Genomic DNA, 27,778 nt, shown 5'->3' with positions numbered 1-27,778 from the left:
GGATGCTCGGTGACAGAGTGAGCCCAGGCAGGGAAGTGTTCCTGATTTACCCCAGCCTGGGAAAAGCAGGTCACTCTGGCTGGAGAGGGAGCAGCTGTGAAGGAAGGATGGGAAGGATGCTGCGAGCAGCTGTGCTCCTGAGTTCCTTTCTCCACTGCAGCGGTGAGTCTGGGCTGGGCACGGGCCCTGCCCTGTGTGTGCTTGGCAGGGGCAGCTCTGTTTTGGGAAGAGCTTAGATTCAGTCCTCAGAGTGAGAGAAACGTGCTGGGACAAAGGCAATGGTCTGCATTTTTACAGGAAAAAGAGTTTTGGGTTTCTTTAGCCAGTGGTTTAAGTTTCTCATGCTTGGCTTAGGCTGGGAGAATGGTGTGTTTCAGAAACAAATAGGCAGTGGAGGAGGGAAGTCTTTGCTGTTCCTCAGAAGCCCCAGAGGTGATGTCTGGAGCAGACATTGGCTGAGACCAGGGAGCTGCAACTTGGACTTTAGACCAACTCATTCCCTCAAACCTAAGATACCCAATAACTCTGACCCTGTGCTCCACTCAGTGCTGGTGGTGGCAGGAAAGCACCCAGCAGAGCAGGAGAGCCAGGCTGCACCCATGGCAGAAGTCAGTGCCCTGGCCATCAGCCACCTCCCATCCTCATGCCACACTGATTTTTGGTTAACCCACCCCTGAGCAGCCCAACTCCACACTCCCCAGTGCCTGCTTGTGTTTCTCATCTGGTGGGTTCTCTTTGCCAATGCTCTTGCCATGACTTCACCACCTGGGAGCTGCCTTCACCCTGGCCGCTCTGCGGCTTAATTTTCATCTTCCTTTCTTCCTGCAGCTTTTCTGGACCTGAGTGGCCTCAGTGAAATCAAAGGGGTCTGGAAGGACTCTGTCACTCTGCCTTGTGCCTATGTGCCTGTGGAGGACCTCGTGCAGCAAACTCTCACCTGGACTGTGGTACATGACGAGGGTTCAGGCACCATCTTCCGGAGGGATGACTCCGGGGACCACGTCCTCCTGGCTGAGTACAGGGACAGAGTCAGCATCCCAAAGGATGCCCCAGGAAATGTGTCTCTTCTCATCCTGAGCCTGGAAATCTCTGACAGAGGAACCTACACTTGCCAGGTCACCTGGAGAGACAGCAACAACAGCCTGATAGCAAAGGAGATCACCACCAGTTTGGAGGTTGTTAAAGGTAAATCCAAGGACGAGACTGTTCAGGAGGGAAAGGCTTGGCTCAGGAAGGCTTTTGGGCATTAGAGCAGGTAGGCAGTGACTGTGTGTTTCCACGCAGAAGCATTTTGCTGATCAGTATCAGCCTCCAATAAGAAACAGCAAATAGGTCAGAGAGAAATTCTGCCCAGGACACAGCACCCCGCAGCTCTGGGAGGACTGTGGCTCCTCCAGGACCAGTTCAGCCCCGGCTCTGTCTGTAGCCAGTGGCTCAATGTTTCCCAGTGGCATGCAGCAGTGGGAAGTCCCAGGGATACTGTATTGCTGTTCTTTGACTAAATTTCACCAGCATGTTCTTGCCGTCCCTCTGCCCATGTGGGGGGTTTATAGAGGCACAGAGACTGCAGGACACCTGTGTGGCACAGCTGAGCTCATCCTGTGCAGGGAGGAGATGCTAAAGCTGAGCTGCTTTTTTTGGGAAGGCACCGACAGCAGGAGCGAGAGCTGCTGTGGCAGGGGACCGTCCCCACCACAGCCAGGGCTCCGTGACCCGGGTCTCTCTGCTCTGTGTTGCAGTGGCAGCCACCAAGCCCATCATCAGAGCTGCAGGCCCGGGGCTGACGCTGCCGGCCGGAGCCAGCACCAGGCTGAGCTGCGAGGCCGGCGGCTCCCCTCCCATCAGCTACCGCTGGTTCCGGGCGGGCAGAGCCGAGCCCCTGAGCAGCGGGGCCGAGCTGGCCTGGCCCAGCCTGCGGCCCTCGGACAGCGGCACGTACTTCTGCGAGGCGCACAACAGGGCTGGGGCCGGCGCCGCGCAGCGCAGCGATGCCGTGCAGCTGACGGTGACAGGTGAGTGCCGCGGCGCGGCTGGCAGCACAAATCCCAATCCTCTGCACGGCAAAGGAACCGCGTCCTCCTGCCCTGCCCGCAAAGGAGGAAAGGCCAAACGCCTTCAGCACTCGGACACGGCTGCTGGCTCCAGCCGTGTCCTTCTCTATTTCCTGCGTTCAATTTCCTCCTCTTTGAGGAACTGCTCTTTTCTGATGCAAAAGAGGATTTCTCCTTCAAATGTTAATTTATTTATTCCTCTGTGGGTTTCTTGAAGTTCTCTCTGGCTCTGTAGTGCTGCCCACTGCAATTCAGCAAGTTGAGACAAAGCAGACAAGCTTTATTTTGAGAAGCAGGAACGAGCGAGTGGTAATTCAGTGGCAGAACAAACCACACTGGCCTTTGCTCCCCAGCACCAGCTGCGTGTCTCAGGGAGACACACTGCACTTCATTCCAGGCTCCGACCCCTCCAGGTCTGCAGGACAGTGTGTGACAGGTTGGGCACAATGGCCTCAGAGGAATTTTTCAATATCTAATCAATTCCCTGATGGGTGCCTGGTGGAAAACTTGCAGCTCTCCGTGGCTGGTCCCTGGATCAGCACAGCTGTGAAGCCCCTGCTGGCAGAGCCAGGCACAGGCACATGGCAGTGGCCTGTGAAAGAGGCAGAGCCTGCTGAGCTCCCAGGCACGGAGCTGTGCTGCTTTTCCCCGCAGTCACACCTTGCAGGGAGCAGCACAGGAACAGGGCTCAGTGCTGCAGGTGCTGCCTCACGCTGCTGGCACAGCATCCCCCTCCTGTCAGCTGGGAGGGGGCTGCTTCCTCCTGCTCCCACCTGTGGGGAATTCTGTACCACAGCAGCATCACCATGGTGGTCAAACCCCTGTGTAAGCCTCTCCTCGCCCTCACCTTGCAGATCTGCCCACAACAACTGTGGCCTTGCAGAGGAATGTGGGAACCACGGGGGGACACCACTCAACCACAGGTCAGGGTGGGAGCAGTGACAGCTGATGGCAAGGGTGGGGTGTTGGGGCAGTGTGTCACCAGTGCCTGGAAGTTGTTTTATTGCTGGGGTACAAAGTCTTGGCATTACTGAACTTCAGTCCATGTGCCTCAGTATTTAACTCATATGTTTCTGAAAGTAGATTTTCCTTCCCTCAGTTTCCAGTCCACAGTGGCCTTATATGTTGTCTTTGTAGGAGAGACTGCAAGTGTCTTAGGGCTGCTGAAAATGCCTTTTCCTAAGTTGCAGATCATATGGGATGGGATGTTCTGGGTTTTGTTCTTTTCTAAAGGGTTTTTTTTGCTTGTTATTTGATCCTGAATGAGAGCTGCTGAAGGGAGGCAGTTCTGGTGTCTCCAGTGGCAGGCAAGGGATGCAAAAGCTTCCTCAGCCCCAGCTGAAAACATGTACTTGACCAGGGACAGCAGTTTTGAGGGAGGGCTTGTGGTTTCACATTTGTTTTTGTGGGATGTGGGAATTTTTGCCTGGACTAAAGCAGATCTGCGTGTGGGAACATTCTCTGGCTGGATTATGTTTATTTTGGATTTTTGGTGCCCCGGCAACCACGTGGGGATTGTGGAAGCTGGTGTCAGTCACTGGAAGCCGAGGGAAGGTGCTGACAGGTGTTGATTTTTCTTGCAGAAAAACCTCAAACAGAGCTGGTGCCTGCAGGTACCTCAGGAATCTCCTGGACTCCATGGGGCCCCACCACTACTGCAGGTGTGTGTGCACAGACATGCAAATGTACCTGGTGTGTGTCTATGCAGTTTGGTTATACATAAAAATGTATATATACTATATATGGTATCCATCCAGTGACACTATGGTAGTATATATACAGTATATATACTATATATACATATAGTGTGTATATATATATATACTATATAGTACACTGTATACATAGTGCTCATTTCTGCAGTTTGCCTGTTTTCACTGCCCTATAAAGGGGCTGCAAGCATTCTCCTCTGATCCTACAGCTCGAATCCCAGATCTCCTGGTGCTAAAGTGAGGGTTGGAAATGCACTGTCAGACTTTAACTCATGTTTGTTTTCCAGATCTGCCCATAACAGCAACAACTTCTGAGAGTGGTGTGGGATATCCAGGGAAGAATGAAACGATTCGTGGTAAGTAAGAGCAAAACCAAGCTGAGAAGAAGATTAAGGATTCAAACCAGATGCTCTGTATTCAAAATTAGTATTCTGCCTTTTTAACTGCAAATTGCAGAGTACCCAGATAATTTCATGGTGACTCTTTAAAAGGCTCTGGATGTTTTTATGGAAGAATTTAAAAAAAAAATGTTGACATATGGGGCACATAGAGTTGTTGCTGTGTTCCTGAGCAGTCAGTCCATTTTTTATCTTGGACTGTCAAAGCTGAAACAACAGAAAAGCCTCAATGTGTGCCTCAAGCAGATCTACACATCCTCCAGCTTTGCATCATTGTGACAGGTTTAGACTTTCCAAACAGAATTGAGCAGAATCCTTGAATGGAAAGCTTTATTTCATGATATGCAGTGCAATTTTCCTGCCCAGCTCACATCCCTGGTCACCTCAGCATGAGAAGGACACTGTCTGTACAGCTGTGGTCCTTGGAGAGGTGTACACAGTGCTGGGTCACACAACACCCATCCAGAGCCACAGGACCAAGGCTCTGTGGGGACACAGCCCCGTGTGCTCAGGCAGGGCTGGCTGCTGCTGGCCTTGGGGACATGGTAAATGTCATGTCCCTGCTGCTGCTGTCACCCAGGAGGGCTCCCCTGTCTGAAATTCCTCTGTTGTATTGCTTTAGATTTCCAGAGGACTGGCTTGTCCCTGTACCTGGTCGTCCTGATTGCTGTGGTGTGTGGTGCTGTGGTTTTCCTTGTCATCTCTCTCATCACGTGCATGAGGAAGCCCAGAGACAGTGAGTAGAATGTTCTGGAAAACCGGAATGTTTTACTCATGCCCAGCATGGCTTTACCTTTGATGGGTTTGGGGTCTGGAGCAGAGCTTGCAGCCACCAGCTGCAGCTCTGGCACGTCTGGCATCATGCAGGCAGTAGATGCCACAGGTGGTGGGAGACCCAAAGAGGCAGAGAAGTCCTTGCAGCCAGGAGGGTCTTCCAGGCACCAGCTGTGGGGTTGGAGCAGCAGTGGCTCCTGAGCTGCACCCTCCATCCCTGCCCTGGCTCTGGGGCAGCTCAGTCCCTGCCCAGCCCATCCCAAGGTGTGTGGCTTGCTCTGCCACAGAGCCTTGAGATGGTTGTTTCTCACTGCTGATCACAGATATCCCAGGGCTCGGACTCTCCTGCTTGGCCAGGCTCATTGTTCCAGATCTTTAAAGCCCCTGGCAGAGGGCTTATCCAAGTCCTGCTGCTGGGAAGAGCTTTTGGCAGCAGCTGCTGCTCAGTAGTTCCTGCAGCTGGCACCCAGAGGGAAGAGGTCACTGTCAATTCTCCCTATTCCATGTGAATTTGTTTCCTCTCTGATCTTCAGTCATAGCATCCATTCACTGAATGCTTTGTCTCTCCTGCACTGCACGAGAAATCCCCTTGACCAAATGTTCCTTGGAGCCCCCTCCCCACCAGCTGTGCAGAGAGCACACAGATGTGCTTTGGGGTTTGAGATCCCACAGACTTTATTTTCTCCTTTGTTTTGCTAATGATCTTCCTATGACTCTGTGCTACCAATTAATAATAAAATTGTCTTTTTCTTTTTTTTTTCTTTTTTTTTTTTAAGGAATCCAGAGTAGCCACTTTCAAAACTGTTCTTTATGGAACTTCTAATGATTAGAGAAACTGGGGAATTCTTGTTTCTAACCTCAACTTTATCTTTGACATTGGGTCAAAATAACCCACTTTTTTTGTTTTCTTGGACTGAATCCTGGGAAACTGAGTCATCCCCTACCTGACATGATATCCAAGGCTGTTATTTTTGTTGTCTTGAGACATCATTTTCTTAAACCAAGAAGATAAACAAAGAAATTCTTTTTTAAGGAATGTAAATGCAAATTATTGACACAAATTCTGATTTTTCTTTTCCAGCTCAAGTCTATGATGTAAAACTGTGAGTATAACCCTTTATCTGGCACACTGATGAGTCCTGGGGGGATGTATCAGAGCAGAATAAAAAGCACTGCTCTTAGCTGTCATAATGAAAACCCCCTTAAGCAGTCTGGGTGAAGAGGTTCACAGCACAACAGCACATTGTAGGATGGCTTGTGGGCTTTCCACAGCAGCAAAGAATGGGGGAAGAAAGATGCTTTTCATGGCAATATCAGAATTGTAGAAGTGAGCAAGAGCTGCTTATTGACTCCTAGGCCCAGGGAGGGCTACTGAAGATGATTGCCAAGGCTAAATTCTCTGTGTTTTTCCAAGGCTAAATTCCCAGTGTTATTTCAAATGCACAGGAAAGGAACTCCCCTTCTAGAAACGACTGGTTATATTCTAATTTATCCTGAAAATATCCCTGGATGAATTTGCTACTTTTAACCATAGCTAGGAAGGAAGTTATAGCTCTTTCTAAACTCAGGTTTCACATCCTGATCTACTTGTAACCTGTGGAAGTTTTACTGCAAAGCCTCACAATCTGGCCAAAACATACAAGGAGAACCACTTCTCTAGGTACAAAGTGCTGCTGACTTGAGTATTACAGTGGGATGTGCCAGCTTCCCCAGCAGTGTGTAAGGCAGCAGTTTAAGTAACATTTGAACCCTGAGCAATGGAACAAACGCTGTGATGACATTTCTCCTCAGAGGATCTCTCTTCATTTAAAAAATATTAGATGCCATAAGCCAGACAGTGGATGTGGGCTGTTTTCAGTTCTTAATTTACACTTCCTCCAATATTTTTTATATTTATTTCTCTTCAGCAATTATCTGATTGTGCAAGAAATGGTGGTAATCCTTTCATTGCTTGCACACCCTTTGCTGCTTCTCCCTGGAAACTTTCTCATGGTTGGAAGCAATGCTGCTACAATGCCCAAGGTTTTCCTGCCACCAGAAAGCAAAGGAAAAATTCTCTCCTTCAGAATATTTCCATAGCCCAGTGGCCCAAGTTTACATGGGCTTGAGTCAGACCATAATAATGTCAAAATCCCGATGGTTGGAGATGCTTTGTTTACTCTGGTTGCTATTCTTTTTGCTTTTTGATTTCAGCCACAACTTGAGAGCAGCAGCTTCTTCAAGCACAGGTCACTATGAGGAACCCATCTCTGCCACTGAAAACAGCTATGTGATGGAGCTTGGGGAAAACAAAGTCTCTCAAGAAGTAAATAAGAATGTGTCTGGCTGTGTTGCAAATCCCCAGGAATCTGAGTATGAAGTAGGGGACACTTCCTGAGAACCAACAATGCTCTGCAGATACCAGTCCTGAGGAGCACCTTCACCCAGACAAAATACATATTTATTTTCCCTTTTGCCCCTGATAAATAGGTTGCACAAGCAGTGGTTGCTCTCCCTTCACAGTCCCTGCAGTGAAAATGCAGGAACTTCAGTTATAGACTGCTGTATAGAATTTCTGATTTTGTTTTCCTCGATTCCCTTTCACCACCTCTATCCAAGAAAGCCCTTTGAATGCTGCAGCAGGCAGGTCCCAGGCTAGGAGCACTGTACTGAATTTACTGCTGTATCTGGCCAAAAAAACCAGTGTTTCCAGCCTTTGTGTGGTGGGAGGAGAGCCAGCACTGAGGGCTGCTCAGCATCCCCCTCCCCGTGGGTGAGCAGGGCAGGATGTGGCTGGCTTGGGAATCAACGGCTCTTCTCCTGCCCACCTGATGCTGCACAGATTTAATAGGAGAGAGATTTTATAGGAACACTGGAAGGCAGATTAAAGCCAAGAGAAACTCAGGAACCTGCCACACCAGGAGAAGCAGTGCAGGAAGCAGGAATGTCCCCTGCTGTCCTTGTGCTGTCCTTGGTCCCCCTCCACAGCACTGCAGCGAGGTCTGGGCACACTGGCCACGGCTCTGGCTGCTTCTGGTACTGCAACCAGGCACTTTCTGAGCTCGTGTTTTCTGCTCTCTCTTTAAATGCATGATGGCTGTTTGAAAGGAATTAGGTACTTTTCCATAAGTTTGGGGTAGGATTGCTTACACGTGCCTCACGTGTTTTGCTGTGTGCATTTCTGCACTAATTTTTCATTTTGGAATGCCAGCAAGCCACTCACAGCCCCTCACTAGATACTCAAGAAGTACTTTCCTTCCACCTTAGGAACCCTGAAGGGGTAAATTATGAATAATTTCTACTGCTCTGAGTAAATCTATTATGCAGAGTTATGGAGGAACCTTTTTATAATGAGCAGGGCAATCCTCTGTGTCCCATTAAAGGCCATGCAGGCAGTTGTAAAACAGAGGGAGTGACCCAGGGATGAGCAAAACAGTGGTAATAGGCACAGGATTAATGGGCCCCCAGCTGTGCATCTGCAGGCCTCTAAGCATCAGTTCAAAACTCACCAGAATTCAAAGGGAATGTGAGGTGCTAATGGAAAGGTATTCCAGTCAAAAACCAGGATTGTGGTACTGTGAAGCCCATGGAATGTCACTACCTGACCTGTGCATGTTGGCCTCATCTTGGGTTTAGCAGAGCAAGAAAAGTTACTGAGAATGATTGCAAAGAATAATTATTGGTACAAAAAGACATCTGTGCAAACAGTCTCAGAAAAAAGAGAAGAAGCAAATAAGCAAAGTGTGCCTGTGGGGGTCAGAGCTGAGAAGGTGAAGGGGTTACAGCTTGTTTACAGCTTCTCTGAAAAGGATGCAGAAATTAGTGATAATTATCTGGTAGCACTTTCAAAGGGCAAGGAAAAGTACTTCTTTGTATGTAACACAGAAATAAATGTGTAACACAGTGCTGCTCACCCAGGGCTGACAGCCAGACATCTAATGGGAAATTAGAGGAATTAATGATTTGAAAGTTCATCAGAATGCACAAACTACCAGGCACACTCTCCAGGCACTTATCTCTGACCTTATACTTTCTCCTGTGCTACAAGTTATATTTCTCTTTGTTAAGAATGTACTTAAAAATCAAGGGCTGGGACATCTTGATATCTGAATGAAAAGGGAATACATGGCAGCTGCTGGTGCTGTCATGGAGAAAACTGCCAACATGTACATGCAGCTTATTGCAGATGTGGAGAAAATAGGTGTGAGTGTGTGTTCTGCATGTGTGAGGTCAGAGGGGGTGGGAAGGAAATGTGGCAGGTGCTGGAGCACAGCCCATCCATCTGAGCTCAGCCTGACTGCTGTGGCCTCTGGAGGGGGGATATGGCCACCTGGATTGACCTGCAGGGCTCTTCATCTGAGGGGTCTGACGTGGCCAGAGCTCCAGCCAGAGGAGCAGGGAGCACTGAGGGAAGGCAGAGATCCAGAGATGAAGGGTGTCCCACTGAGGAACAGGGTGGTCAGTCACACTGGGTCTGAGCTCTCACTGCTGGAACCCCACGGGTAAGGGCTGCAAGGAATCCCACAGCTTGCCCCAAAATCACTCAATTCCAGCTGCACTGCAAAGCCACAGGCAATGCAGCCCCCCCAATGTGGTTAAACAGCAATGTTATCCTGGCTGGACAGCCAGCACCAGGAGCTGATGATATTAAATACAGCTGTTGTAAGGCAAGCTCATTAAACTGAAAATAAATCCATGAACTGTGGCCTCCATGTGTTTTGTGTCTGCATGCACTGGGGGACAGCTGGACAAGGTCTGACTTGGTCTGGGGTGTACCTGGGCACAAGAGCAGCTGCTGTGCACCTGTGCAGTGGCAGAGGATGAGCTGGGGCCACAGCAGATCATCCCAGACCAACAGATTTGTTGACCAAACCCAGAGCTCAGCCAGCCTCTGCAGAGCACTGGGAGGAGGAGCTGGGCAGCCTGAAAAAAGCCAGCATCAGATGGTGCTGAGACTCCAGAGAGCAGCAGCAGTGCTGTGTGGTGGCTGCAGGTAAGGGACATCTGCACTGCTCTGATGGCTGGGGGTGGCAGCCCACCTGCAGCACCAGGAAAGAAACCAGAAGACATCGTACACATGGGTCACTTTCTTGGAATCAGGAGCTGTTTACAAGGATTTGGCCAAGCTAATAGCAACCCAGAGCTAATGTCATTGACCTGGGAATTCCTGGGAAGGGAAGTGAATTTTTCAGAGAGAGCACTTGTACATCATGTTTCTTCTGTCACATAAACTTTAAGGGGAAATGTTAATTTGCACTAATTTCTGTTTCTTGAAGTGGAACAAGGTTATGTTTTGATGACTGACTGTATGATTATCTGATGTGACAGAACTGTGGTGTGAATGGCTGGGGGAGATCACACTACCAGCTTCTGAGAGACATCCAAAAAGTACTTAATAAAATACCCTCTGTTGAGTCAGATCCATGAGTTAGCTATGGCTGGACCAAACAAGAAATTCTCAAGTAAAAATTGTTTCTTCTTTGAGTGCATATGGTTGAAAAGGAGTACTATAAGACCTTTCTTCTTAGGTTATCTACTTTTTGGTCATTTGCTAATAGTTGGGTATTGAATTTCACCTCCTTGAATGCTAAGGATCTTATTTATCCCCCAGAAAAATGGTAGCAAACTGCTCTGGCCACTGATAAACTTTGTCAGAAGATGAATGTAAGATGTGGGCTCGGCAGAGCTGGTCCCTATGAACAGGGTCTGAGTGACCATCTGTGCTCAAGTTTGGGGACATGGGGACTTTACTGTGTCACCTCTAGTTAGCCCAAGATGAGTAGCAGAAATGGCAGAACAAAGAGTGCCTGAGCTGTGGTACTTGAAGAAATGTCACTTGAGACAGTTCCTGTCCTGTGTGTGGGAGGAAGGTGGGTACCTGGGGGCACAGGCTGCACCGTGCCTCACCTGCAGCACTTCTTGAGAGAGCAGCAAGTTCAACCCAGAGCAGAGACACTGGAATAAAATACTGCACTTTAACAAACCAGGTATCTAGCCAACACGTCTGAGACATTGAAGGCTTTTTCTTCTCGTGTTCAGATACAAAACTGTGAGGAGTCCTTCCAGTAAGGAAGAAACGGGCTGACTGTGTGACTCAGGGAGCCACGTCTGTTTCCAGGGAGAGAAAGATGTCATGTCCATCACATTTGGGGAACTACAGTTATTCATGTCTGCTTTAGTTAAATAGCCTTTTTTTTTTTTTAATCCTGCATAATTAGAGCCTCAGGAAGTCTTGCATGTCCGGTTCAAAAAATAATCCAATCAGCAGTTTTAGCTTGGGTTCTCAACTTCTTTCAGGGCGTGTTCCCCAAAACTCAGCTTCTCTTAAACTGTTTTGTGTAGGAGACTGTTCATTTGGGGCAAGGCTCTACTGCCAGTCATGGATCAGGGTGTGGAAAGGGTTGGGTTTTAATCATCTCTATGAAAGTTCACACATTTGCCTCTTTCAGTGACACGGCTAGCTATTTTAACATGTGGTTTTTTGCTTGTTTTCTTGCTTTTAGGCAGGACTCAAACATTGCTAAAATCTTCTTGGGGCAGCATGGGCAGATGGATCCAGGCCATGTGCACTGGTACCCCACTGGCAGCTGCAGCAAAGATGTCAAGAAGAAAAGTCAGCAAAAATGAAGTTTCAATGTCTTACATAGACATGCATTGCAAGAAGGGGTGTGGCTGCCCCCATCCTCTTCCTCAGCAGGATGGCAGCTGGTGGTGGCTCTCAGAGCCCTGGATGAATTTGTCACACCACATCTTGCAGCACAACATTTAGCTTTTTGCTCCAGACAAATTTCACCACAGGGATCAGCAGGGTGGAACTTGGAATCACAGTCAGCAAGGGCCCCACGGGTGGGCATGCCTCTACCTGGAACTGAAATGAGATCCACCCAGCACTCATTACCCCACTCACTCTGGGAAAAAGAAGATAATCTCCAGCTCTCATTATCCTAGCAGAGAGGGAATAAGCTGTCACTGACATGGAGCAGCACTTCCAGAGATGGGTTCAGCTGCAAGGTGAATGTTTCAGCCCCAGCAGACAGGTATTTGCTGTGATGGGATGAGGCTGTGGAAAACCATTCCCATCCCAGCTCCAATAGAAAACAGCTCCCTGTCCCTCAGACACATCTGCCTCCTGCTCAAAGATACTGTTTCCCTGGGGCAGCTGTTAGAACCATGTGCTAAGGCATGGCTACTGAATGAACCCCAAAAACCTCCTCTAGTGGTTATTAAACCCCTGTAACAGAATTCACTAGGCCAGTAGATTTGCTTTTATACATGTTTCTTATCTTTCTGTAAGTCCTTCTCCTTCTGGTAATAATTAGTAAGCACAGATCAATCCTGTGTATCACACCTAGATAATTCTTGGAAGCACTTTTAAAGATACCCCACAGAGTACACTCAGAATGTCCCCTGGCTGCCAGTCAGAAGTCATCTCCTTGGCAAACAGTGTGTGCTTTCAGACCATGACTTTTGCCCATGAACTGGACTATTGCAGCCATAACGTGATCTGGGAGAGTCTGTGATGCTCAACATGACCTGGCAATGGGCACTTGCAGCTCAGAAAGGCAGCTGGGTCCTGGATGCATCAAGAGAAGTGGATGGGGACAGGGAATGGGACTGGAAAGATCCATACAGCCTTTCTCCTTCCTTCACCCTTCACCTAACTCAGCAGTGAAATGGACTCGTGATGTTTCAGAAAGAGGATCCTAGATGACAAAGGACAGAATAAAGGGAAGTGTTCTTCACTTGCAGTCTGGTCCCAGGAGGCTGGGAGTCTCTTGGGGAAAGGAGGACAGACCTGCACTTCTGGGAGAATGGGAGAAGTTGGGTGGATAGTGCTGTTTGTGATGACTTTCATCAGCTGCAATGGTGAGTAAATGCTTCAATACATAAGAAAAAAAAAAATCAGAGTACTAAGAAGATAGCAAAAATCTTTTAAATTATAGCATCTTTTTGGTTTTTTTTTTATGATGACTTTCATCAGCTGCAATGGTGAGTAAATGCTTCAATGCATAAGAAAGAAAATCAGAGTACTAAGATAGCAAAAATCTTTCAAATTATAGCATCTTTTTGGTGTTTTTTTATAATTGACAAGTCATTTAGGAAGTCTTTAGCTTATTATATTAACCACAGAGCCTGAGAATTCATGAGAGTCTCCTTTGGCAACAGATACAACGAGGGGCTTTCAAGAGTGTAGCAAATGGGGCAGTATTGGGCAAGTCAGCTTCCCTGCCCCAAGGAAGAGCAGAATACAGTTTTTTGGGACCCTTGGCAGTGTCCAGCTTTCAAAACAGTCTTGATGAAGCTGGAACATGCATTCTAAATTTAATAACTCATCCTCATTGTTCTGTTAGCATGACCCTGGGAAGAAGAGCTGTGAGACCAGGGGCTGGCACGTTTGATTCCCCTTGGTCTCTCCTATCTAGTGACTCTCTGGTTGCATCAGGAAAGCTGGGACTGGGACCTTGGCTTCAGTTCCTATTCCCCTGACTGAATATACCCTTTCCTCCAGGCATGTATGACACTGGCAGCAGCAGAGGATAGTTTTGGGAAATAGGAGAAAAGTGCTCTTACACATTGTATACAAAAGCACAGGATTGCTCCTGACATTCAGAAAATTGGGTTGAAATATATTCCCCATTTCTTCATAAAAAAACCCCAGCTTTGCAGATTACTGGGATCTGCCTCTCAACCAACTTCTTGTGAGCTAAAGCTGTTGAATATAAACAATGTCTTTCCAGGGAGGGGAAAGGGGAGAAGAATAAGGGGTATTGGGAGAGATGAGCCAAGTCAAATGAAATTCAGGTGATTTGCTACTTACAAGAGGCACATCCCAAAGGAGATGTGGGATCCATGGGCAGGCAGCTGGAGAAATATGTGGAGAAAATCTGCCCACTCTTCTGTGCCTACCTGAATGCTTGGCAGGGTGCTGATCTGTGTCAGGTCTGAAGTTTTCCAAGGCTAAAGCAAAAGGATAGGCTTTGGTCCACCATTCCTATTCCAGGTTCAGTACTGCAGGGAATACCCCTAAATGTTCTTGCCCACAAGGAGACTGTCTGTACCGAGAAAGAATTAAGAATTGGCAAGTTCCCAGAGAGAAACACAATAAAAATAGCCATGAGGTCAAGGCAGATGTTCACTTCCCCATGCTTGATGACGTGGGCTGCCTTAGTGCTGTGGTGTACAGCACATCTGAGACCTGGCCACAAGCTGGCACCTACTGCCCGGTGAGTCCCGTCTCTCCGGAGGACGTTCCCCTCCTCTGCTGCATTCTGATTTCTTCCCTTCCACTGCTGTTCCCCGCAGCCTTCCTGGATCTGTCTAGTGTCCACCAGGTCACGGGCACATGGATGGGATCCACCACTGTACCGTGTACCTATGTGCCTTCAGAAGATTTCACACAGCAAACGCTCAGCTGGAGCCTGGAGCGGGACTCCAGCACCTCTACCATCTTCCGGAGGGACGACTCTGGTGACCACATCTTGCTGTCCAAATTCCGAGGCCGAGTCAGCGTCCAAAAGCACAGCCCAGGGGATGCCTCACTCCGCATTCAGAACCTTGAAATACCTGACAGTGGACACTACACTTGTCAAATCATCTGGAGATCTAGAGATAACAGCTTGATAACAAGAGAGGTGACCACTATAGTTAAAGTTGTCAAAGGTAAATCCAGCAGTAAAGTCCTGCTCTTGTGCAGCCAGGTTAAACCAAAAGAAGGTAGGGGGGAACAAGTGTTGGTGTGAATAGTCTTTCACATCACGCTAGGTTGGGGGTTGAAGCATCTTCTTCCCTTGCAGTGTTGGTTAATCTTCTCAACACATGGAGTTGTAGGAATGAACTGGGGAAGGGAGCCAGTTGGATCTATTGATGGGCCAGTTGAACCCATGATGTCTGAGATAATATCCAGGTCTGGTTCTTTGCAGGCAGCCAATATATCTGTGGTTCTTGCAGCAGGTGGGTGTAGTGTGAGCCAAATCTGCCTTCTCCCCTTCCCGAGCATCCTCAATGTGTGCTAGAAAAAACTCTTTCTGCAAGGGGGCCGCCCACCCCAGAGATCAGGAGTTTGTGAAAGGGCAGTGGCAATGATGGCGCAGCTGGTGTGATCTGGATTAACACACAGGGTACCTGAGCTCATCCTGTGCAGGGAGGAGATGCTAAAGCTGAGCTGCTTTTTTTGGGAAGGCACCGACAGCAGGAGCGAGAGCTGCTGTGGCAGGGGACCGTCCCCACCACAGCCAGGGCTCCGTGACCCGGGTCTCTCTGCTCTGTGTTGCAGTGGCAGCCACCAAGCCCATCATCAGAGCTGCAGGCCCGGGGCTGACGCTGCCGGCCGGAGCCAGCACCAGGCTGAGCTGCGAGGCCGGCGGCTCCCCTCCCATCAGCTACCGCTGGTTCCGGGCGGGCAGAGCCGAGCCCCTGAGCAGCGGGGCCGAGCTGGCCTGGCCCAGCCTGCGGCCCTCGGACAGCGGCACGTACTTCTGCGAGGCGCACAACAGGGCTGGGGCCGGCGCCGCGCAGCGCAGCGATGCCGTGCAGCTGACGGTGACAGGTGAGTGCCGCGGCGCGGCTGGCAGCACAAATCCCAATCCTCTGCACGGCAAAGGAACCGCGTCCTCCTGCCCTGCCCGCAAAGGAGGAAAGGCCAAACGCCTTCAGCACTCGGACACGGCCCTCCCTGCTGGCTCCAGCCGTGTCCTTCTCTATTTCCTGCGTTCAATTTCCTCCTCTTTGAGGAACTGCTCTTTTCTGATGCAAAAGAGGATTTCTCCTTCAAATGTTAATTTATTTATTCCTCTGTGGGTTTTTTGAAGTTCTCCCTGGCTCTGTAATGCTGCCCTCTGCAATTCAGCAAGTTGAGACAAAGCAGACAAGCTTTATTTTGAGAAGCAGGAACGAGCGAGTGGTAATTCAGTGGCAGAACAAACCACACTGGCCTTTGCTCCCCAGCACCAGCTGCGTGTCTCAGGGAGACACACTGCACTTCATTCCAGGCTCCGACCCCTCCAGGTCTGCAGGACAGTGTGTGACAGGTTGGGCACAATGGCCTCAGAGGAATTTTTCAATATCTAATCAATTCCCTGATGGGTGCCTGGTGGAAAACTTGCAGCTCTCCGTGGCTGGTCCCTGGATCAGCACAGCTGTGAAGCCCCTGCTGGCAGAGCCAGGCACAGGCACATGGCAGTGGCCTGTGAAAGAGGCAGAGCCTGCTGAGCTCCCAGGCACGGAGCTGTGCTGCTTTTCCCCGCAGTCACACCTTGCAGGGAGCAGCACAGGAACAGGGCTCAGTGCTGCAGGTGCTGCCTCACGCTGCTGGCACAGCATCCCCCTCCTGTCAGCTGGGAGGGGGCTGCTTCCTCCTGCTCCCACCTGTGGGGAATTCTGTACCACAGCAGCATCACCATGGTGGTCAAACCCCTGTGTAAGCCTCTCCTCGCCCTCACCTTGCAGATCTGCCCACAACAACTGTGGCCTTGCAGAGGAATGTGGGAACCACGCGGGGACACCACTCAACCACAGGTCAGGAAGACAGTAGTGACATGGAGCACACAGTGACAGGTGAGTGCCCAGGCCAGGGTCATTCACCTCTGTGGCAGGAGAAGACAAAGGCAGGGAGTTTCTCTTCCACAGCCAGACCAGACACCTATGCTGAATATGAATTGTGTCTTGATTGCTCCCCAGAGAGGCAACACCACAGTCTGGCACCCCTACTTTGGAATGTGCCCGATGATGGGAGGGGACAAGAAAATGTTTTCTGTGTCCCTCTGCGACCAGAACTGTTGAGGCTGCAGAGCTTCAGAAGGAGGTTGCCTGGGGCAAGAGACCTGGCACAGGTCTCCACACCTCAGGAAGTTTATGGTGCATGTCATGGCAAAGCCCCCCAGGCCAGCCAGAGAGTCACCATAGGAGAGAGAGTGAAGGTGTCCTCTGGAAATCTAGGGAAGTGCCAGCAGGGCAAAGCCAAAGCATTCTCACGCCATGCTGTAGCCAGGCATGATGCCTCATATCAGCCACGGCTGCCAGGAACCTGTGGGGCAAAGGACAGGGAGGGGGACATGAGTGCCAAATGCTGCCCCAGGCCTGCTGGCAAGACACATACAGGATAACAGGTGAGTCTAGGTTGGCACAGCAGACCCCATTTTCCTGATGCCCAGTGGGGCTGCAATGCATCCACCATTCTCCACTGACAGATCCAGTTCCAACGACACGGGTCTCCAGGATGGATACTGCTCCAGTAGGGCCTTTCACAGACACAGGTGAGTGGAGTCTCATGCTGGAAAACACCAGGTTTGCACTGGCAAGGGCAGGGTGGCAAACATCATCCCAGACCAGCTCCACATCTGGCTGCTGTGCTTGTGGCAGATAGGGCTGCAGGGAACAAACCCTGGCATGCCAAATACGAGGCACTATCCAGGCAGGAGCTGCGCACCTGATTCCCACCCACACGCCTGTCGGTGGGGGTGTTTGCAGCCTGAAGTTTGCTGTTTGTTTTCACGCAGGGATGCCCCATCCCTGGAAGTGTCCAAGGCCAGGTTAGAAGGCGCTTGGAGCAAGCTGGTTGGTGGAAGGTGTCCCTGCCCACGGCAGGGCATGGAACGAGATGATCCCTTTAAGGTCCCTTCCAAACTAAACCATCCCGGCATTCTGTGACTGCCGGCAAGTGGCTGCACCCCAAGTGGCCTCGGCCGCTTCTCGGTTAGGCTTGAAAGGCCGTCCAAAGGAGCGGGGGACTGGCGGCTCCCGGGCCGTGTCCCCCTGCCGCGGTGACAGCGCTGTCCCCCGCAGGTTCCCCGCGGCTCGCAGCGTCCCCGCTGCTCTACGGGCTGCCGGCCGCGCTGGGCGGCGCCGCGCTGGGCGCGCTGCTGGCGGCGGGGCTGGGCTGCTGGCGGCGGCGGCGGAGGAAGGACGGTGAGCAGCGACAAACCCAGCCGGGGCCGGGCGCTGGAGACAGCCCCGGGAAGAGGGGACGGGTGGGCGGTGGAGGGCCCGGTCGGAGCTGACGGGCGGGAGGGACGGTCCCATCCCCATCGCTCCCATCCCCGGTTGATCCCTTCCAGAGAGAAGCCTATGGGAGGGTTATTCCCTAAATGTGGGAACAGCTGGAAGTTGGGTTTTGTTCTGTGACGCTTATCTTAGATTCTTTTTTTTTTTTTTTTTTTTTCCAGAACCTCTCTATGAAGTTGCTTTGTGAGTGCAATTTCTACTTGGGGCATTAAGACCGAGGGCACTGTACTGGTATCTGCTGCTAAAAAGCCTCTTTGCTCAGTGAAAAGCAAAGATTTATTTTCCTTACATGGGGAGGATCTGAACACCTTGGCAGTTTAGTTAGCAACATGAGGACTTAACATGTGGTCACAGGAGATAGCCAGACTGTTCTTTAATATGGTAGAAAAACAGAAAGATATTATGGGTGCTTTGCTGTGTCTGTCACATGCCATGGGAAACCTGTTCTCTGTGGGAAATTCTTGCCATTATTTAGCAAAGCAAAGGACAGAATTTTTCAGCTCTTCCTTTAAGTTCCCTCTACACTTGCCTTTCTCTATAAGAAACATGTCTTAGTGCTTGGCCAAGTATTACTTTGCAGAGTTCCTATTAACATATGATTATACAAACACATCTTCTGCCCTGTCCTCATCTCAGTCTTCAACACCTTCATGCTGCTTTCCTACTCAGAAACACACCATAGCCATCTGTAGCAAATTTTCCCAATTATTCCTGGTATTTATTTTCCAAAGGCTGGACTGTCTGCTGGTAAGTTTAGAGTATAACATGATAATGCCATGAGAGTTTATAGCACCAGTATTAACCAGTGCTTCTTATTGTGTAATTCTTTTAGCATCACTTTCTAGTGTCTTTCAGAGCCCCCCCAGGCCCTCACTAGGATAGTATGAATTTTGGTGTTCACAGATTATGTGGTAGATCTTGTCTCTAAGGTGTAAATGAAGTGCCATCTGCTTCAGTCATCCCTCTCACTCTGTCTCTCTGTCCCAGCCGCCGCACTGCAGATGTCGCCCTGCTGCACCCTGAGGTGGAAGTCCCTGCTAAGTGCCTACAGGAGGAAACGTGCTCCAGCACTGAAAAGACCACCGTGAAAGACAGGAAAAGCCCTGAGTATGAGAACCTTGTGACTGCAATGGAATCTCAATATGGAACAGAAGGAATTTACTAGAGTACCAGCTTTTCCACATGAGCAGCCATGCAGGGCTGCAGGTACTGAATAGTGAACTCAGCAGAGAGAAACTCTTCCTCCTGTTGTCCCTCTGTTCTGCTCTCACTGCTTGCTGTAACCCAGAGGAACTGCATAACCTTTTAGTCTTTGGCAGACCAGGCCCTGCCTGTGGGAGCAAAAACCCCTCGCCACCTTTATGTCCACCCACTTCTATAGAGCAAGTTGTTTCTGAGCAACCTGAAGGACCCAGGGCAGGAAGAGAGGATCTGAAGGAGTGACAACATGAAATTATTTAGCCTGTAAATCCAGGAGTAGTTGGTGCAATGCTGGCATTCAGTAACACTAGCAAGGGATACTCTCCAATGTGTGTTCCTGTTAAGACATCCCAGGCTGCAAGGAACCAGGATTGTGCTGGAAATGGAGATCCTGTGGCTTTTCCAGTTCAGCAAGTACTGGTTGTACATCCTGCCTGTGCTTGAGTCTTTCTTCTTTTTTTTTGTTACAGCGTGGTAAAGGGACAACAGAGGGGAGATTGGTGTTCCAGGAATTTTTGCTATCAGACTGGAGCTCAGTGCTCAGAGAGAGAGGGAATGAGTCTCTGAACTGTCACCCACTGGTTTTCTTCTGGAAAACAAGAACAGATGTTGAAGGAAATGCTGGCATTTAATTTTTACAGTTTGGGGGCCACAGGCATGATAAAATAGAGGGAAATTTGAGGCATTTGGATAATGATTAAGGGACCTCTCTGAATACAACAGGCTGACACCAATTTACTCTGAGGGATGTAAGTCAATCTGTGTGATTACTAATGCTGACCTGTTGTACAACATGGATGCAATTCCTGCCTTCAGCTGCAGTGCATTCCCTACAGTACACTGTCACTCAGCAGCCTGATTTGCCTTGTCATTGTTAATTGTTTGCATCTTGCCTGTACTGCAGTGCTGCTGTCTGTTCTGTCCTCTCTGTCTGTACCTCCAGCCAGCAGCCCTTTGTCCTCCAGGGACTTGGCAGGGAGGAGGAATGCCTCCTGGCTTTAGCAAACCAAATTTGTAAGAATTACTGCCTTTTTTATATCAGTGAGTGCAGCAAGGAAAACATGGGGAAGCTGCTGAGCTCAAGTCACACACACCCTCCTGCTTGGCCCTGACTTCGCCCACAAGGCTCATCTCTGCTGCCATGTATCATCTCTTTTTGAGTCAGCAGGGTCACTTTGCTGTTTGTGGCCTAAGTGCTGTGTAGAGCCACACTTTTACCTTTACAGCTCTGAATTGCAGGATGTGAGGTGGGAAAGATCAGAGAAAAAAAAAAATCTCCTGCCTATATTGTGAGGGCTTCACAAGCACGGTGACAGCCATGCAGGGATGGCTGTGCTGGCTGTCAGGTTGTGCTCCAGGGAGGCAAAGTCTGGATCCAGTCTGTCCCTGTGGGACCCATGGCAGCCAGTCCTGAAGACCCCATTCTGCAGAAGCTGCTGGCATCAGCAGTTCCAGGGGTGGTGCAGAACAAAGGAGTTGAGGGGAATGGAGAGCTGCAGCCATGCTCACACAGGGCAGTAGCATATCATGCAAGGTCAATGCTGGGTGGGAAGGGAACTGAAAATTTCTCAGCTTCCCCATCCTTACCTCAGCAAATCTAGGCCCAAAACATGTGACATGGCATTCTCCTTCCCCCCACCCCCCAAAATAATCCTCATTCATTTTCAATTAGCTTGGTATTTTGTGCAAATTTTCCTGCTGTTAAAAGCTCTGAGCTCCAGGTTCACTCATTGACTATGTAACACCATGGTTTTTCCATCTTGTGATTCCTCCCAGCACTGATCTGCTCTGACAAGGTCTGGACACCTTCCTCAGAAGACATGAAGCCTGGGAGAAGCTACAGAGGAAGAAGGCAACAGGAGTTAAGAAAGGGGGAGCAGATGGACCAGCCCCCATGTACTCCATCTTGTCACTCCTCTAGTTAGGGCAGCAACAGGACTTTGGTCACAAGCAGCAGAAGAGTGCAAACATTAGAAGCCTGTCTCCAGTGCTAAGGTGTTTTTCCCTGGATAACAAGTGTGTTATTATTTCTTGATTTTACTTTTAGCATGTTTTTCATGTTTCTAGTAAAACCTGTTGGCAACAGAACATTTTTCTTCTGAAACCAGAAAACTTCTCCTTTCCTTGCACTGTGCTCTTCTGCTGAGCTCTGCTCCAGAACGGAAGGAAAAGCTCAGCTTCTGCCCTGAAAGGACACTGCCTCCCAAAAACACACTACCTCAAGTGGCCAGCACAGTGTCATGAGACTCGAAGTTCCCCTTGCAGTGCCTGTCCCATGGAGGGGACCTGTTGGCTTTTACAGCTGCTGGGTTTGTACCATACTTCAGAGCAGGGAGGTGGGAGATGAAATCCCAGAGAAATTTGTACCACTGTAATTTGATGTTCTTGTAAGAGAGGGAGGGGCTTACTTTTTTCCCCTTCACCCCAGTCATCTGGAAGGATCTGGGAGCTGAAGGGGAGAGTTATCTAAAAAGTAGAGAGCAAACTACTGGAAGCAAAAATTGGAAATGTATGAGAAAACAAGAATGAAGGGCATAAACAAATCGTTGGCCATCTGTGGTGCAAAGGAGGTTGGGTCTGTTGAAACCTCAAGGTTTGAGTGACAGCAGAGCTTGGGGCTGACATGGCTGTGTGCTTTATGGAGGATCCACTGGGGACAAAGCAAAGCCTGAAATCATAGACCTTGCTCTCTTTTGAAGATGACCTGAGTGATAAAAGTCAGGGTCATGTCTGTGAGTCATGAGGAGGTGCTTGAGAGAGACCATGGGAGTGTGAGTCATAAGGAGCAGGGCCATTTCTGGCCACTTGTGGACCATGTTTGTCCAGAAGTGCACAAGCTAGTCAAAAAGCAGAACACAATTTGCTTAGGCAGTTACATACATTCATGGGTTCCAGCTTAGTACAAACTCCAGCTTCTTTGAAATATTTACTAAGAAATAGTTGCAACAAAAAGCCCAAAAGCTTAGTATTCAAGTTTATTAATACTCTCAAATATTGCAAAATTTGCTGGTGGTACTGTCCTAAAACTAGTCAGTAGAATCTTGGGATTTTTTTTTTATTTTATTTTTGAGTTTTCCATGTCAAATGCTCTCAAAGAGTTTGATTTGTCAAATTGGGCTGGATGCTCCCCCTGTCATTCCCCTACCCTGACATATCTGAAATGCTACAAGTCAGTTACTGAAAACACTTAGCAATCATTAGATCTTCAAGTAATGAAGATGATTTAGAGGGAATTACTTTCATTAAATAGCAGAATAGGCAACCTTGCTGCAAGTGCTGACTAGGAATAACCATGCAAAGACAAGAAGTGCTCTCCAAACAGCAGGGTTCGCAGGAGGGGCAATGGACTCCATGGCCTAATTTAAAACAGATTGAGCAAACATGCATTTTTCACAGGCTAATGGGTCAGAGGGACGTTAATGAGCAGCCTCATTAGTTTCTACTCCATATAAGAAAGATTACTACATGTGCAAAGGCAAGATTCTTTATTATGGATAATGCTGCCTTTAGCCGTGATGATGTGATTGTAGTTGCAAGGATGCTTGTTATCTGAGCTTAATTTACAGCTGGCTAGCGTAAGAGAACAGCATTGTATTTGGATGCAAACAACAAGGACCTAGGGCTCAATTCCCTGTTTTCACAGTGCAGAGAAGTTGCACCAGCACCACTTCTGCTCTGATTTACTATTGGAAGGGGTACCCCAACAGATACTTCCAAAACCGGGGTGGAAGGGAAACCTGGCAGCACAGGATCCGTCGGGTGTTCTGGAACAATGGGATGTGTTGCTCAGTACCTCGCTGGGTTTCTGGAGAGGAAGGCTCCTGCCAGAGCAGGAGGAAAGGGCTGCACCCTCGGCGTCGCGTTGCTCAGCAGTGCCTCACTTGGGGTATTTGACAAACTGACACTCTGCACACTGAGTGTCGGACTCAGCTTGTCAAATACACGCAGTGCCACACTGCAGCTCCCCGGGGTCACAGTGGCCTCGCCGGATACCAGCCTGGGCACACAGAGGGAAAAGAAGCACAGCAGCTGTTGTTAACTTCACAGGCTTTTTCCAGTTAGCAAAAAGCATCATTTATCCTCCCATATTTCCCCCTCCTACATTCTTTTTGGGATGAGAGAGAACCACAGCAGCAGACACTGCCTTCTGCTGAGGAAAATATCCACTCCATTAATTCAAAAGTCAGAAAAAGAAGTACAACTGTGCCCCTGGGCATACAGATAGGGGTTCATCACTGACTCTGTTGGAGGCTCCTCTATTTGGGCAGACTACTGTAAAGATTATGATGCTGAAAGAAAACCAAGCTCCACAATGGGAAACAATGAATTTCTTCAGAAGTGAAGTGAAACTTTCTCTTCCGTTGACAAACTAACCCCCTTCTGCTTAATTTCTAACAAACACAGAAAACCTTTCCTGCAATAAGTGGAGCTTTCCACCTCCAAACGCTGGCATAATCCAGCCTTTAAAGGTGAACATCATATTCACACACACTTTGCACAAATACAAAATTTACTGTTATTCCCATGTTCTTTTAACAAGAGTGTGCAGGAAATGCAGAAATGCACCTAAAGAAAACTAAATAACAAAACATACACAAGAGAATATGTTGCACAGTATTACTCTGTTCTGTGTCCTTCTCAGATGTTGACTGTTTAGAAAATCACTCTAGAAACAGATTTGAAATTCTGATACTGTAGAACTCTCCCAGAAAAATCCGTAATACTGGCTCCTAAGTTACACACCTATTCGGCACCACACTGTTTATGTCATTCATTCTCTTTGTGGACATATCCAGATATAACTGAGTTTTTAGCATGGTGTTTTAGCTTCCTTGCCAGTCCACAGATTTTAATTTCACATGACCAGCATCACCAGTTTGTGAGAAAGTATTTTTAGTATCAAAATAAAGACTGCAATGTTTGCAATTATATTTTTAAGGTAGACCATTAAAATTCTACTAAAGTAGAATTAGATTAAGTATATTAACAATATCATACATTGGGCAATTCATCAATCATTTCTGCCTCTAACTTCTGTGACTGTTTTACACAGATGATCATAGCATTCCATCTAATATCACATACAGAAACATACCTGGAAAGGAAAAGGTTTTTTCAGGTGAAAGCATAGCAAATACATGTTCTCCAAAACCAGAAGAGAGTGGAGTAAGACTTAAGAGCAAGAAAACAGCTACAGTTTTAAAGGTAAAAGCTGTTTCTAGACTGAGTCACTACCATGCTTTGCAATTCTGGCATTCCCCTGTCTCCACCTTCGCCTTGGGTGCAATGTAGATAGTGACCAGTTCTGTGCTCTGCCTCCTCATTCCAAATGCAGTTCAGCCATGGCAGATAAAACTATGTGGCAATGGATAAAATCAGCATATGCACTTCATGAAGATAAGAAAACTATGTTAATGAGCTGATTTAAGATCAGCCTACTGAAGTATATGTGAACTTGTGATTCCCCAAAGGACTCTAAGCCATACCAAAATGTGGGGAAGCCACTAGAGAAAGACTAAGCAGGCTCTTCCACAGTTACCAGAGAGCAGATTGCCTTCAGCTTCAGTGCAGATGTCTAACTGGGGCAGATCTGGCCTTGGAGGGGGAAGAAGAGAACAAGGCAGCACTGCTTCTGCAATTGAAGCTTAAAATAATCCCCCATTGTGGCTTTCTGAGGAGAAAAACAGCCGCTTAAAATGTTGCTGTGAGGGACAGATAAGGGGTGGGGACACAATGGAGATAATGCTATCAGCAGATGGGAATGGAACTTGAAACTCTACCCATAGAGATCATATCTGATGTGAATAGATTTGTCATTGTCAGAGCTTCTGGTTTCAAGCTAAAGTGGGTATTCCCAAGTAAAAGCTCAGTGTTATAAAACTGGGCAATCTACTGCATACTCTGAAGGCCAAACAGAAAGAATTTTTCTTCCTGCATTCTTAAGTCAGTCCCTTACCAAATTCACAAAAAGTCCCCTCTGGGCTGCACATCATCGCTCAGGTATTTTTACAGGGCTGTCAGACTGTTCTGCAACTTGTCATGAAAATAAATGAAAAGTAAGATTATTGGAGAGATTCAACTCTAAACCTAATAACAGCATGCATGGAAGTGTGGCTGTGTGGTTTTCACATGCTGAGTAGCAGAGCCCTAGGATGCAGGCTGCAGCCATTTCAAGGCATGCCTTTATTTTGCAGGATTGGAACTGGAATCAAGGTCATCTCTGTTCTCCAACTGGTGAAACACAAATCACAGCCTGAATTGAAAGCAAGAGTCCCTAGAGATCAGTGGCAACAGGGTCTGCTGCACCCCTGGCCAGCTGAAACCTTGGCTTGTGCTTCTCCTAGGAGGTGGAAGCGTTTGTCATTAACAGAGACAAATAAGGCTTTGCTCATGGCAGACTTCCACTGCATGCTGTCCTGCTCCATATATGACCTTCCTATGCCCCCAGCCCTGCAGTGGACACTGCAAGGAGCTTTGCCAGACAAATGCTGGTTCACTTCAAGGCCCCCAGGAAGGGCCTGATAATGCCCCCATTACCTTCAGGTCACCCTCACATGCTCCCACAGCCCTCACACTGCCCTGAGCCCATCAGCCCCTGTCTGTGCACATTGGACTCTGTCCCCATCCCCAGACATCCAAAGTGGGGAAGAGGGTACGTGCAGTAAACTTTCATCTGCTCTAGTGAAACCATGGGGACAGTGAGAAATGGAGCTGAAGAGCAGAGACTCGCACACAGCTGGGACAGGGTTTCTCCCTGGTTAGACCCTCCTCCATCCCACACCCTCCCCTGCTCATTGTGAGCTGCCTCATCTATGACTAATTTAGATCAAAATCTCCCGCTGCCAGCAGCTCCCAGGCAGCATGTGTGTGTCTGTGAGCTGAGGGAGCATGCACACATGTATCCTGCTGCTGAATAAGGCTACATATCACTGCTAATCATAATTTATCTTCATCAAGGAGCCATGGTCCAGGGTGCGTGCTTCCTGGCTGGGACCAGTGGCATTCCATCCCTGAGCCTGCCCTCCCCAAGCACACCCAGCCAAATGCTCCCTCATCCCTGAAAGAAGCCACCAAAAAGCCCCTCTGGCTTAGGCAGACACAGCCCCAGCACCAAAGGGAAGCAGCCCAAACCCAAGCAGGATTTAGACCCCTCGAAGTTCAAGGTGTAACATGGGGTGGACAGCTTTCTTCACTGCCAGGAACAGGGACACCCCACACCTTTCTGCATCCCAACACCCACAGGCCTTTGGGATGAACCCCAAAGGACACATTCTCCCCTGTCCCCAGCCCCCCTTCCACGGGCAGGATGGGGACCTGGCACCTACCATGGCGGGGCTGTCTGGAGCCGCGGCAGGCCGAGCCGGCAGCGCGGGGCTGTGGCGGGGGTCGTGCAGGAGCGCGGTGGGGGCTCAGCCCGGGCACACAGCTCGGTTTTGAAGGGGCTGCTCCTCCTTCAAGAGGAAGCTGCAAATGGGGAAGATAAGGCTGAGGTTAGATAACAGGAAATGTCTGGATGTGAGTGACAACACATCCAGGTTGTGAAAGCAGCTCTCCCCATCCTGCACGAGGTTCACGAGCGGGGTGAGGGCGAGTGCCTCGGCCTTTGCCCAGTGCAGGCCCTATGTGACCCCTCAGGGGCTGGGCACACAGGGCCTGCAACACACAGCCACCGGCAGCACAGGGAAGGACACCTCATTGCCACAATGATTGTCCCCAGTCCGGCCACCTCCATCTCACAGTGGTCATGCTCCGCTGCCCTGGCTGCTGAGGAGCCATGCAGGAGGCTGTGAAGGCACAAACAGCCAGAAGGGCTCTGGTTTGGGACACAGGCTCATGCCCAGGAGTGCATCTCTTACCCTGAGGAGTCTGAGTGAGGTGCAGGGAAGCAGAGTTCTGTTCTCAAGGCTCCAGCCATTGCACGAGGTTTTGTTCCAAAAGCTGCCCCGCAAGGCTCACCTTGCTTTTGAACTCATGGCCATGCCTCAGCTCTTCTGTTCCCTTCCACTCACACGAGCAGACAGGATTGGCTTTCTCAGTTCCAGCACCCAACCAAGAAGCTGGCCCTGCCTCCATGCCCCTGCCGGTCCCTCCACACACCCTCTGGTGTCCACTGAGGTCCCTGTCCCCGTCTCTGGAGCATCCACAATGCCTGCACAGAAAAGTAAACACCAGTGGATAGCTCAGATTGTAACCAAAGCAAGCCCCAGAGTTTCTCCTCTCCTGTACCACCCTCAGTATGAGGCAGTCTCAGGTGGCACCTACAATCAGTACTGTTGTCATCCAGCCTGGCCAGAACCCCAGCTGGCCAGCACAGCTGTGGGGACAGAGACCAGCAAGCTGCATTTGCCCAGGCCAGCAGCACAGGCTGGCCACGCAAGACCAAAACGACTTCAAGGAAACCCAGGAATTTTAGAGGCATTCCTCATCTTTCTAGGCCAGTATGATACAGTATATTTTGTAAAGCCAGGATTCATTAAAAATATATTGTTCTGTGTCTGCACCATCCCAGGTATGTTTGCCATCAGCTAGGCCTGATAGTGTGATGGACAATTGAGGGATATCTCTCTTGCAGGATTGGTTTTCCCACTCCCAGCATTCAGCTGCAGCCCTTCCTTTCCAGTTTTACCTCCCCACTGCTGTCTGGCTCTTCAACCAAACCCCACAG

General features: G+C 49.1%; 2 protein-coding genes and 1 long non-coding RNA gene across 5 annotated transcripts; 2 read left to right on the top strand and 1 right to left on the bottom strand.

Moving 5' to 3' along the window:
* Nucleotides 1-17: 17 nt before the first annotated feature.
* On the top strand, nt 18-9,604 carry LOC121331904 (V-set and immunoglobulin domain-containing protein 4-like). Of its 2 annotated transcripts, XM_041396737.1 has the most exons (9): nt 18-162; nt 829-1,185; nt 1,740-2,012; nt 2,906-2,974; nt 3,635-3,712; nt 4,051-4,119; nt 4,784-4,897; nt 6,017-6,038; nt 7,129-9,604. In XM_041396737.1, exons 1-9 carry the CDS (start codon nt 108-110, stop codon nt 7,310-7,312), a joined length of 1,221 nt encoding a protein of 406 aa, XP_041252671.1. In that variant the 5' UTR covers nt 18-107; the 3' UTR covers nt 7,313-9,604. The 2 variants fall into 2 exon arrangements, with proteins under 2 accessions (XP_041252671.1, XP_041252670.1); XM_041396736.1 differs by lacking the exon at nt 2,906-2,974.
* Nucleotides 9,605-12,687: 3,083 nt separating this feature from the next.
* Nucleotides 12,688-21,421, top strand: LOC121331923 (V-set and immunoglobulin domain-containing protein 4-like). 2 transcript variants are annotated; one of them, XM_041396758.1, is made up of 9 exons: nt 12,688-12,780; nt 14,218-14,574; nt 15,188-15,460; nt 16,360-16,467; nt 17,100-17,165; nt 17,695-17,817; nt 18,075-18,096; nt 18,901-19,119; nt 20,890-21,421. In XM_041396758.1, exons 1-8 carry the CDS (start codon nt 12,726-12,728, stop codon nt 19,076-19,078), a joined length of 1,182 nt encoding a protein of 393 aa, XP_041252692.1. In that variant the 5' UTR covers nt 12,688-12,725; the 3' UTR covers nt 19,079-19,119; nt 20,890-21,421. The 2 variants fall into 2 exon arrangements, with proteins under 2 accessions (XP_041252692.1, XP_041252691.1); XM_041396757.1 differs by having other exon boundaries at nt 18,901-21,421.
* A 914-nt stretch (nt 21,422-22,335) lies between these two features.
* Nucleotides 22,336-26,559, bottom strand: LOC121331922. The gene is made up of 2 exons (XR_005952076.1): nt 26,439-26,559; nt 22,336-23,110 (listed from the first exon to the last, which is right to left on the bottom strand). It is a non-coding gene; the product is annotated as an uncharacterized LOC121331922 (long non-coding RNA).
* Between the last annotated feature and the right edge of the window lie 1,219 nt (nt 26,560-27,778).

The sequence above is a fragment of the Onychostruthus taczanowskii genome, unplaced genomic scaffold (assembly GCF_017590055.1).
Source record: "Onychostruthus taczanowskii isolate IOZ18803 unplaced genomic scaffold, ASM1759005v1 scaffold13, whole genome shotgun sequence".
NCBI lineage: Eukaryota > Metazoa > Chordata > Aves > Passeriformes > Passeridae > Onychostruthus > Onychostruthus taczanowskii.
This window is presented reverse-complemented; position numbering and strand designations above follow the sequence as displayed.

Bases quoted from the DNA above. Each gene is read 5' to 3' on its own strand.
- LOC121331904 (XM_041396737.1), top strand. From the start codon at position 108: ATGGGAAGGATGCTGCGAGCAGCTGTGCTCCTGAGTTCCTTTCTCCAC. The intron at 163-828 runs GTGAGTCTGGGC...TTCTTCCTGCAG, and splicing joins TTCCTTTCTCCACTGCAGCG to CTTTTCTGGACCTGAGTGGC. The intron at 6,039-7,128 runs GTGAGTATAACC...TTTTGATTTCAG, and splicing joins CAAGTCTATGATGTAAAACT to CCACAACTTGAGAGCAGCAG.
- LOC121331923 (XM_041396758.1), top strand. From the start codon at position 12,726: ATGGGAGAAGTTGGGTGGATAGTGCTGTTTGTGATGACTTTCATCAGC. The intron at 14,575-15,187 runs GTAAATCCAGCA...TCTGTGTTGCAG, and splicing joins TATAGTTAAAGTTGTCAAAG to TGGCAGCCACCAAGCCCATC. The intron at 18,097-18,900 runs GTGAGTGCAATT...TCTCTGTCCCAG, and splicing joins CCTCTCTATGAAGTTGCTTT to CCGCCGCACTGCAGATGTCG.